Source organism: Miniopterus schreibersii (assembly GCF_964146895.1).
Source record: "Miniopterus schreibersii genome assembly, chromosome: 10".
In the NCBI taxonomy this organism is placed as follows: Eukaryota; Metazoa; Chordata; class Mammalia; order Chiroptera; family Miniopteridae; genus Miniopterus; species Miniopterus schreibersii.
The window spans coordinates 31,112,440-31,124,795 of record NC_138110.1 but is presented as its reverse complement, the minus strand read 5'-3'; the positions used below and the strand labels follow the sequence as shown (position 1 = coordinate 31,124,795).

Sequence of the window (12,356 nt, the reverse complement as noted above, 5' to 3'; positions counted from 1 at the left end):
ACTTATAAATTCTAATTTTGGGGGAATGCCGTGGTTGCTAAGTTGAAAAATTGGATAAATAACATTAAAAAATACAAATAATTTTCTTATTGTGTGATACACAGAGAAGGTTGAAAATTTGGAATCCCATAAATCTGAATTTACCTAAACTTAACATTTAAGTAATTCATTTGAAAAGTGATTTGTATTCCTCTGCTGGGAAACAGATATGCTAAAATAATTTTTTTTTTTACATGACACGCATTATTCATTTATTCATGTATAATGTATTGTGTCTGTATACCAGGCACTGCTGCTTTGAATGTATGCGTTTCCTATTGAACGAACATCTCATCCACTTCATAAATTAGGAAAGTGGGGGTCTAAGTCTTCGAGGCTCAGAGGGTTATGTACTTGTAGAAGAGCCAGATTTGAACCTAAGTCTTCCAACTCCAAATCTACTGCTTTGGACTCCAAGCCGAGGAGGTCAATAGATGTTAGTTTTGTTTTTTTAAACATAGTGTCAGAAATTAGCGAACATGTACAGGAGGCTAAAACTTGGGAGTTGGTGGTGGAGACGCATATGTGGAGTGTACATTTCTCAGGAACTGAAACCTATACTTCACTGACAAAGACAGCATTTATTTTCTAATGCGAAAGTGTAATGAAAAGTGAACCCTGAACTTGTTGAAATTGTGGAGAACCTAGAACTCTCACACACTGTTGATAGGAATGTAAAATAATACAACTACTTGGAAAACACTTTGGAATTTTTTCAAAAATTAAACACACATCTACCATACAATGTAGCCACTTCCTTTTTAAGTACTTACCAAGAGAAATGGAAGCATATGTCTATACAATGATTTGTATGTGATTATGTATAGCGACTTTATTCTTTATCATCAAAAACCAGAACAACCCAAATGTCTGTCAACAGGTGAGTTGACAACCAAATTGTGATATATCCATATAACAGAATACTATTCAGCAACAAAAACGAACAAACTATTGCTACATCCAACGACATGGATGACTCACAAAATAGTTACACTAAGTAAAAGTACCCAGACCCCCCAAAAAGAGTACACACTGGATGGTTGCAGTTATATAGAATTCTAGAAAATCATGACAGAAGCAGATCTGTGGTTTGGGATGGATTACAACGGAGCCCAAGGAAACTTTGGGGGGTGATGGGTGTGTTCATTATCTTGATCGTGGTGATGATTTCTGAGATGTCATAACAAGACCTCTGGGCAAACAGAAATAGAAATGGATTTCTTGACTCTCCTAGGAAAGTAACCATGACTTAAGTTAATTGAGCTAGTTAGTAATGTAGCCAAGAAACTGTTCTTGATCAGTATAGTTAAGTGACCTGTGACTTAGTTCTGCTGCTGCATTATAGCAGTAACTTTCCCTTTTCCCCCAGTCTCCCTGCCCACTTTTTTTCTTATTTCAAACCTTATACTACTAAAAGTATATAAATGAAAATAATGTACAACGGGGAAAATGCTTTTAGGCCAGATAGACTTGTTAACTATAATCACAAGTAGTATCTACTTCAAAGTTGCTGAGAAACTAGATCTTAAGTGTTCTCACCACACACAAAAAAGGAAATGATAATTATGGAACATGATGGAGGTGTTGGTTAGCCAACATTATGGTGGTAATAGGATTGCGGTATATAAATTTATTAAATCAACACAGTATGCACCGTCAAGTTACACAATGTTAAATGTCAATTTTATGTCAGTTTTTTTTAAAGAAGCCAGATAGACTTGGATTTGAAGGCCAGTTTTGCCATTAACTAGACTTTTTCCTTTGTTTTTGTCAGTTAACTTGCCTGATTCTGTTTCCTCACAGGCAATACAGGGATAATAGCTGTGTTTCAAGGGTCCTTAGACCAGAAGTAACTATCTGCTGGGGTAATCATTTGCTTGCTCCTATCCACTGTACATCAGAGCCTCTGAAATGACGCGCTTTGTACGTGCACGTGGCCACCCCTACAATAGCCCAAAGCACAGAGAAACCTGTGAGGCGCCTTGCCCGGGGGGCGTGTAAAATAATCAACTCGCCTTCGCTTCCCCTCGGGCCGATGCGTTCCTTCTGCTTTTTTTTTTTTTTTTTTTTTTTTAATTTTATTCTTGTTTAAAATATTACAGATGTCCCTTTTTCTCCCTTCTGCTTCAATCTCCGCAGTGCACCTGGTGGACATCTGGAACGTCATAGAGGCCTTGCGGGAGAACGCTCTCAACAACCTGGACCCGAGCATAGAGCTCAGCGTGGCTCGCCTGGAGGCCGTGCTCTCCACCATCTTTTACCAGCTCAACAAACGGATGCCGACCACGCACCAGATCCACGTGGAGCAGTCCATCAGCCTGCTGCTGAACTTCCTGCTGGCGGCCTTCGACCCGTGAGTGCTTCCGAATGCCGGTTACTGATACACGCTCCGCTTGGCCCTTCTTGGTCTTCACTGCAAATGATTTTCTTGAGTAACCTACTGCGTCTTTTTTCTTGGTCAGATACTTATTTCAATACAGTCTCTCTGTGTTTAACATAAAGTTTAAATGCGGTGGAAAAGGCTAGAGAGTAAAACAGTGCCCTAGGGAAAGGAGTACGATTGTATTTTATGTCCTGACCTTTTAGTTAACGCATCCCACGCTTTCTAGGAGCTATGGACTCTTGAAAGTGTTGCGTGATGTCATGCCTGTGAAGTGACTCAATGAAGCATGAAGAGGAAGGATGTTTTTAACTCTCTTCTTTGCAAATGGCCTAAGACAGTGTTTCTGAGGTGAAGTGACAAGACCCTACAGCAAACAGTGAGAGACTACAAAGGGTTTCTTGACCAGCCCGGTGAAAGTAGCTATGATTTGTATTAAATGGACTGGTCGGTAACGTGCCACATAAAACAGTGATGCTATTCACACACCACCATTGAAACTCAGCCCCGTTATCTTATAATTTCCCCTCATGGAATCAGAGAATTTCAGAGCTGCCTCAGATCTTAAAGACTGTTCTTCCAAATCTCTCATTTTATGGATGAAGGAACTGAAGCACAAAGAGATTGTCACTTGTCCAGTGCCTCTCAGCACGGTAGTGGCAGAGTGGGTACTTAGGTATTCAGCTAAGGTTTCTTTTCCAAGGCATATGTGGCAGCCTTGTGAAATATAAAAACTCCCCTGAATTACATTATCAGCCTAAAATTTCAAAGGAGCTCTTGTTAATAGCCCCTGGTCTAGATATTCTATCAACGCCTCCACTTTCACTACTGGTTTTGAATATTAAAAAGGAAAATTACTAACTTGACCTTTTAGCAATCACACTTTAAGACTCTCAGAAGAGTGTTCTCAGTTTTATTGTCTGGCCAATGGTTGGGAATATTTAAGCCCGGTACTGGAGATGATCCAGCCAAGCTAATGTTTTTATGCCACTGACTTAAAAAGTCACCAGCTGTCACTTTGCAACCTAGAGTGGTAACAGAATTCTTTGTGCTCAGCTTGACCAGTATATATTATTGTTTCTATGATACTTATATTTTGAGAAATTCTCAAGTTGAAGTAAACAATTTTAAAGCAAGCAGTCCAGCGTGATAGACTTTATGCTTAGACTGTACAGACTTCAGAGCTGATGTACTGCTTTGGGTAATCACTATGGTAACTGAGCAGGGCAGGTAAAGAGGCGGTGGTTCCACATGACAGGTAGCAGGATGGAACCAGGCCATGGAATTTCTATAATGGCATTTCTATCCTGTCCCCTTAGCAAAAGCATGGCAGCTTTCAGGCTTGCCACTCAAGTCTTTAGGGGACTTATTTGTTATAAGTTTAACAATGGAAAATGTAAAAAGAGAAATATAATTTCCTGCTAACTCCTGGAGTCTTGCTAGAGGATTCATAAGGAGTTGAAGGTAAAAAAAATAATTTAGACCTACTCTATAAATAGAAAAACAGGAACACTTAATAATAAGGAAGGGGGATTTGATGAAATATATGGGACTTAAACTAACAGGGTCAGATTTTTCACTTTTGTTTAGAAATATTGGGGAGATCATTTCAAAAATGAGAGCTATAAATGTTTTTTAAATAACTATGATAATATGGCTGAATTATTCAAGATTGATAAATGCTAAGCTTAAGGACTATGCCGAGGTCAGGAACAGTTCACACAAATGTTCAGAAGAAATGTTTATTGGGTTCCTTCCTACAGATAGGAAGGCCTCTGATCTCATCATAGTAGATTTATAAACACATCTACAACTTGGAGAGATCTCACTGTAGAGATGTAGAGACACATTCACGTAGAGACCCCAGTCTGAAGATACTCCCACTTTCTGTCCTTTGACATAGCAAGTGAGTATATGCAGTTCTACTAATACTCAAATTTTCCCAATGGTGGTTCTCACATTTTAGACAAGGTGAGAAAGAAGCTATCAAGAATTACTAATACCTGAAAATACAACTTAGAAGTGAATATAAGAAGAGAAACAAGAATAAAATGAGTGCTGGATTCTATTTCTTATCATTGTAAACTCTTTATCCAAATGAGATCCAGTATGGAAACCTGATAACACCTCCTATCACCTATCCCATGAATGAGCCTGATACTAGTAGATCAAGGATGTGCTGTTGCTATTATAGAATCCCTGAAACATTTAAGAGATTTTCCTTTATTTGCTGTATTTTATATGAACAGATTAAGAAAAAACATAAAATCAAAAATAAAACTTAGAGATAACTTAAGAACCTGGACTCTAAAGAGACGATGTAAAAAATGAAAAAGGAAAGACATTACAGCAACTTAAACTTAGGAAGAGTAAGAACCTGGATTCAAAGAAACGTGGTCGTTATTTTGGTGGCGCCTTAAAATTCACCAGATCCAACCAGGTGGATTCTGCCAAGAAAATGGTCTGAAATGAAGATCAAAGCCCACTTCACTTGGGTGTATCCCTGGGAACCAGACTTGCCTTCCCATAATCACAGTACCTCAAGAATAGCATTTCCGCCTTTTCTCCCCCAAAAGACACCTGGACCTCAGTTTTTACACAGGCATGCTTACCACAGGCCATAAACATTCTCCTAGTACCCTGTTCTTTAGCCAAGCCAGCCTCTTAGGAGACACAGCACATAGCTGTGTACACAGGATGATTGGCAGTGTGTTCGGACTTAGTATTTGACACCAGTGACCTATGGCCACGCTTTTCATTCTGCCACTGAACAGGCAGTCTCGAAGTCTGGAAGACTTTTGTTGTTCCTGACTTTCCTTCTAAAAATGGCTGTATCTCTGAGAGAGGGTCACCCAGTGACATTACCGACCAACTTCAAAGCAGACCTTTTCCTTACCCAGAAGCAAACTTCTCTAGGGTTTCTAGGGAAATGGGAGGGTATACTGGGAAGGATGGGAAAGGGGGTGTGAGAAGAGGAGAGCAGGGGCTGAGAGGGAAGGAGAATATTAGGAACTAGCCAGAGACTGGAGCGGGTCTCCTCTTGTCTCATTCCTTCTGTGCTCTTCAGGAACTGGCCTGCCTCCTTCCCCTCTTTGCTGCCAGGAGCCTTCCACCTGGGGCTCCCTCCTCCAGAATCCACTGACAAACTGGCAGCGGCTGCTCCTCTCACCTCCTGTCCTTGTCCCAGGGTGCGGGGGAGGGATCTCTCTGAAGTATTTTAAGGACTTTCACTGTTATTTTTTAGAAAATTGAAAGTACAAAAGAAAAATAACATGGCAGAAAGTTACAAGATGAAAATAATTATCGTTTAAACAGCTTTATTGAGGATAGTTGTTACCTTAAAATTAATTCCTAAAAGTGTGGCCTTTGAGAGGTAAGGTCACAAAATCTGATAAACAATAGAGCCCTTCACCTCTCCTGGCTGATTCAGTCACCCTTCCCCAGGTACCACGGCTCCTTTCACATGATTCTGCTGTTCTCTTACAGTGCCTGTCTTCCTGGTTATCTGACTGCCTCCCACAAGCTACCTAGAGTAGAGCCATGTCTTACTCTTTGTATGCACAGCACCGGATACAATACCCAGCTCATAATGAATCGCAGAGTGAATGAATGAAAAATCAAAGGTTGACTTTTCTTAGCTCTTGTCACACTAATTTCATTCCTTTTCCGAAATTAAGTTCTCCTTAATCTCCAATATATTACCAAGACTAGTGATCCAAGTTTGCTCTGTCACCTAGATTCATACCATCTATTTTTACTTCTGCCCCACAGAGAAGAAAATCAGATATTCATGGTCACTAATGCTCGTGATCCTATATTTTCACAAAAGACTTCAATATACTTATATTACTCTCTTCCAATTTCCCTAGGCAAGACTCACATCAGTTTAGTCTGTTAATCTCATTTTAATTAAGGAGAATCTTCTTAGGATAGTTCCTCATAAAATAAATCATGTGACAGTGGCCTTGTTTTTAGCAAATATTATTTTCACATATATTCAGCCGCTCAAAACTCACAGTAGGACAATGATAAATATTAACAGGAACAGTGATTTTTCTATTTTCAGGGGTTCAGCTACATCCTTAAAGGCCAATTCTCTCATGATGATAATATAATAACTGTAATAATAGCTAAGATATCCTCCTCATTTACTGTGTGCCAACAATCTTACTGATTTGGCACTATATCATTATAATTCGCCAGGTTGAGTGAGTGATGAAGCTGAGACAAGAATTTAAATAATTTACAGGTCATACAGCTTCATACTAGATGAGGTAAATGCAAAAAAAAGTCAAAATCATTTTGTTTCGGGAAGCAATTTAAGTTCAGTTCTATTCATGCTTTCCGTTTCATTTTGTAAATGAGAATAAATGTACTTTTTCCCCAGGGTAACCCTTCTTATTACTGGATACTATTATTACACTCACATTTCTTACCTTTTCAGTTTGTGGTGTTTAGACATATTTGACAGAGTGTATGTGAAAGATATATTTGGACTTAACAAGTTAGACATTGTAGATTTAGAGTTAGTTTTATGACAGCCAACTCCAAATCCATTGTATAATAGTCTTTCATAGAGTATACAGATTACAAAGTCCTGGTCTTTTCCTCTCTGTTTGACATATGGCACCTTGCTGAGCCAGTCGAACATCCGTCCCCTCTGCTGAGCCCCCCACCCCACCCCGACACTATGACAGGAACCACAACACTATTAAGATGGATGGACGTGAAATAATGCTGGAACTCTGCCAAAATCCTTCTGCCTTTTGAGTTTTAAAAATTATTCTGATGTTTAATGCAAAACATGCTACCAAGTACACAGCCATTTCTCTGTGCAACAACAAAACATACTGTTCACTTTGAAACAAAGGAAAAAGAATCATATGAAACCAAATGTTTTTTTCTCTCCTTTTTTTTTTCTTCATTATCTAAATGGCTAAAACTAGATATTTAAAATAGTGCTTACTTGGCTTGATTTTTTTCTAAGCACATCTTAAACTCAAGATAGCCATAGAGCATCCTCATCAGTCACCAAAACTTTGTTCTGGTGCCCGGCCAGTGTGGCTCAGTGGTTGGGCATTGACCCAGGAACCAGAAGGTCACAGTTTGAATCCTTGTCGATCGATGATGTTTCTTTCTCATCATTGTTTCTGCCTCTCTGTCCCTCTCCCTTCCTCTCTCTCTAAAAACAAATTAAAAATTTTTGTTCTGGTAGAAAATATTTTTTCCCAAGATTCTTGTATGTTGCTAAAAATGGAATTACTTTCTAAAGACTTTTCACAATTGTAAATAAATTGAACATCCTTAATGTCACTCATCTGTCAGACTTATACTTTGGATGAGTGGCAGATGGGATTTTATGGGGGAAAGGGAGACAATGTCAACAGTATTGGCCCCTTCCATTCTGGAGACACTCCTGGCTAACTCACCTGGCCCAGTGCCATGAAAAATTCTTTTCCCATATAGTTTGCTAACATCAGGGATGCCAGGACCAAGTGAGGGGTTTCTCTCTGTTCACATGTTAATTTCACTATCCCAAGAGCAAGAGATACCTCTGTGATCTCTCCCAAATTATGTATATGATCACTTCTAAATTCAAGTTATGACATGACTGACTGTACAATCTAATATTAAGGCCATTAAAGTCAATGTTTGCAATTCCTCTCAAACACTTAGAATTTCTCAATATAAAACTTAAGTGGAAATTCAGAAAGTTTCTTCCTACTAGTGCATTCATTAATTTTATATGTGTGTGTGTGTGTGTGTGTGTGTGTGTGTGTGTGTAGAGAGAGAGAGAGAGAGAGAGCGCTTGCTGTGTGCCAGATGCTATGACAGAGGCTGGGGATGAAAGAATAATAAGACGAGGTCCCTGACCTTTGTGAAAAGGTGTTGTATTAAAATTAACTGTTTTTCACTTTTCTCCCCAAAAGACCATGAGTAAATAGCCCCAGCCTCTTAAGCATTGTCAATAAATGTCTTTTGAGTCACTAAATGAGTTATCCGTGTGAACAAATAATTCCCAGGTAAAGAAGCCAGAGGAGGACATGATAGAGCAGTTTGAGTGCTGTGCCTTTGCTTATCAAAAACGCTCACTGATGTTTTTGTAAAATGTGTTGGTAGAAGAGCTTCGGGATTTGAGCTCTTAAATAGAGAAAATTCCTCCAGCTTGTTAAAAAAATCAGTCAGAATTCAGATCTCACTTTCGAGGACTTGAAGTTTATAATAGGATTCTTTAATTTCAACTTGGAGAAAGTCTTAGCAATTTGGAGAAAATGTACATTCTCTTTTGGATTCAGTCTAGCATCTCAGACCTAGCCACATCTATTTGTTATTTTTCCTTCTTGTCAAAGCAGATTTTCCCACCCCGTCAACTTTGCCCTAAAGGTAATATGTTCTTAGTTAGAAGAAATCAGTTTGTCTCTATAAACTCATGGGAAACTCAGCATAATGCAGTTACTCACTTTTTTTTTATGATGAGTCAAACTTTGAAGTAATCCATGCTTTTAAGACAGACACTCTATAAATCTCTTTATAGTAACCCAAAATTAAGTGCTTTTTTCTTTTCTAAAAAATTTATCTTTATTGATTTCAGGGAGAGGAAGGGAGAGGGAGAGAGAGACACAGAAACATCAATGATGAGAGAGTCGTCGATCGGCCGCCTCCTGCACTCCCCAGACGGGGGACCAAGTCCGCAACCCGGGCACGTGCCCCGACCGGGAATCAAACAACCATCTCCTGGATCCCAGGTCGATGCCCAACCACCGAGCCATGCCCGGCCGGGTGGTGCTTTTTTTGTTTCCATTTTCAATTAGTTGCCCCTCAGAAAAATTTGAAAATTTTCAGAGTGAGAAAACAAAGTATAAAGGGAAATAAAAGATTTAAAGAAACATTGATTTATGAAGCAATTTCAGTTTGTACCTTTGATAATTTGCTGGTTCTCTTAAACACCCTTTTAGGTATTACTTAAACACCAATATAACCATATAATTGGGTATTTTTTTATATCACGCTAGAACAGGAAAGTAAAGTTTGGGTAAGCAAAACCTTCAGGGTAATCGGCTTACAAATGGAATATATCCCATTATGCCAAAATACAAATAGTGGGGAGGGGAACAGTAAAGTATGATTTATGCATTGTGTTCTCACTCTGCATTGAAAAAGAAAATATTAAAACAAGTAAAAATTTTGCATTAAAAATTAAATTATTCTTTTAATAAAAAATGACAGGCTAATAGTATCTTTTTAAAGCTTTTGCTGTATCTTTTACACTATTAAAAAATCAGCTGCACTAGCAGCTTTTATTTACAAAGAAAAGCTTATGTGGTCATGTCACTGATTACTGATCCTCAGTGAAGTACAGAGCCTCAGACCCATCCGGCTGTGACTCGTCTTTCTCGAGGTGGCGGCCACGGCGTTCTCTAAAATCGAGAGAAGAGCACCGACCTCTCCCAGCGCTCTTCCCCGCGTTGCCCTGCCGGGGCTGCCAGCTGCAGCACGGGGGACAATGTATGTCCCTTCTTTCTCCTCGGCGCACCGGGGCAGGTCTGCTTCCTGAGCTGTGGCCCACGGCCAGCATCCCGGGTGTTCGGCCGGCCTGCTTGGCTCCTGGAGGCGCTGCAGGGACACACTCGCCTCGGAACCGCATGCCACTTTCCTGCCCATTTGCACAAGGCTCCTGAAAGCTTCCCGTTATCCAGCCTCCAGAGCCTGCCTTCCCACTTCCTAGACGTGGAAGGGGTTTCACTGACTGTCCGTGAATCAAACCGCCCCGATTAAGGACCATTTCTAAAGAGAATAGCTCTTACATTTCTCCAGTTGGGATGCAACCAGCTTCTCTCTACCCCTTGTTTCTTTTGTCACACAAAAATAGGGACCCTGATCCCAAGATGGCCTTAAGTAATAGCCTTTGTTATGGAATCTTGTCAAAGACCTGTAGAAAAATCTTACTTTCCCCTCCCCCCAACCCTTTTTTTCACCCTGCTATATCTACTGAAAATGTTCTTTAAAAAAAAAAAAAAGATGCATTTGTATCTAATAGTCTTAAGAGCCCCCATTCTCCATTGTGGAGTCAGTCATCTCCGCTCACTCCTCGAACTCCTTTAAGGTTTATCGGTGCCAGGACTGAGCAAGGTCTGAACTCAGCCACCCCTGAATCCTTCTTCCTGACAGGGGTCACATTTGCAATCTGGCACAGTCGCTTGCATAACAATACATTCCAGTGAGCTAATTTCACCCTTGAGTTCCTGCAAAACTCTCATTGAGCTGCCCTCCACTCGGTGATTTATCTAGATTTATTATGTCAATTTGGCAGAATAGCTCTGATACAGCCACTGTTGGATTTAATAGCATTAATCTTGCATTTCCAGGAACAATACAGGACTGGCCATCTCCCTGCCATCTTCTGCATTAAAACCTAAGGTTTAAGGATTCACCCGGAGCTGTCACCATGTCCTCCTTTGGAGAATACTCTGTTTCCACGTCATCTGTGGCCTCTTCTCTTTCTTGAGTTAAATTGTTCTCTCTGGTTCACTGAAAGAAACTCCTATTGCTCCTGAAGCCTCATATATAATGTTCTTCAATTTCTTTGCATTTTGGAGACTACTTTATCTCTATATCACTCCTTTCTTCCATACTGTAGACTTTCCTGTTCTCATTATTTGAACCATGTTTCGGTTTAGGAAAAGAAACTAATTATTTCCTAAAATAAAAGTTTTGATATTTCCATTTGTCGATGCAATTGGGAATGCAGGGGACATGGAGAAATTTCAAATAGGGTGGTTTTATAAGATCATTGCATTTCTATTATAGCTGCCAGCTCTAAGATTAGTAAACAACATAATGAGAGACTATTCAAAATTCTAGGGGCACCAATTATAATGATTAATAGTCATTAATTAATATAAGAAATTCATTGTTCAGTAACTCTGTGTGAGACAAAGTATGAGGCACCAAAGTTCACCTAACTCAGAAGCAGTCTCTGCCCCCAGGATCTCTCAGGGTGGAGCTGAGTCGCATGCGTACATGTAAATAAACAAATCAAGGTCACATGGTGTAGGTACCACATAATAGGTAAAAGAGCAGGGCTAGAGACTGCCTCCACATCGGGGGAGGAGGGGGCCTATTTTCAGAGCAGAGTGAGTAATGCTATTGAGCTGGGTCTTGAGAAATGGGTAGGAAAGTCCTGGGCAGACCGTGCTGGGAAGGCAGAGACATTAAACAGAGGGACTGTGGTGTGAAGTGCAACAGAAATGGTAGCCGGTAAGACTGGAGAAGACAGAAAAAGCTAAAACCAAATCCTTAAGCAAACAGAGGCAATGGGGGTTTTATGTAATGAATAATACGGTCGAATTTGTGATATGAGCATTCAAACAGATCATTTAAGAGGTTATCACAGTGTTAAAGCAAGAGCTGATGGAGAAAACGGCGGTGGGAATGGAAAGAGGGTGGGTTCGATATACAGGTAAGAGGTATATTTGAGTCCCTTCAACATATGTTTGGGGTGGTAGTGCATTGAGGGAGAGCAAGAAGCCAAGGGTGACCCCGCCCCAGGGTTCACTTCTGGGTAGTTAGGCGCATGGTCATTCTACCAACCAGAAGGACAGTAGGAGGAAGGGGACGTTTGTAGTAGGATTGGCTCGACTGTTATGGGACAGCTCTGTGAAGGTGATGAGTTCTATTTTGAACACACTTGGTTTGACATGGGGTATCCAAGTGAAGATTTTCGATAAATAATTACAAAAGTCTTGTGGTCAGGCTTAGAAATATCAACAGGGGAGCCACTAGCATAGGGTCCAGTCAGTTTTGCATTCTGACTAGATGCTTTTCAGATACTCTGCTAAGAATGACAGCAACAAAGATGATCGTTCTTAAGAGTAGCACTATCAAAGCAATGAATTACTAATATGGTACACTTTCTGATTCCAAGTATATAGGAATA

At 40.0% G+C, this 12,356-nt stretch overlaps 1 protein-coding gene across 19 annotated transcripts in view; it reads left to right on the top strand.

Moving 5' to 3' along the window:
- Positions 1-12,356, top strand: part of DTNA (dystrobrevin alpha) — a 321,248-nt gene that overhangs the window by 230,689 nt on the left and 78,203 nt on the right. For all 19 annotated transcript variants that reach the window (XM_081149627.1, XM_081149613.1, XM_081149628.1 and 16 more), the window contains one exon: positions 2,179-2,392. In XM_081149627.1, the coding sequence (XP_081005753.1) occupies positions 2,179-2,392 (214 nt within the window). The remainder of the gene's footprint in view (positions 1-2,178; positions 2,393-12,356) is intronic.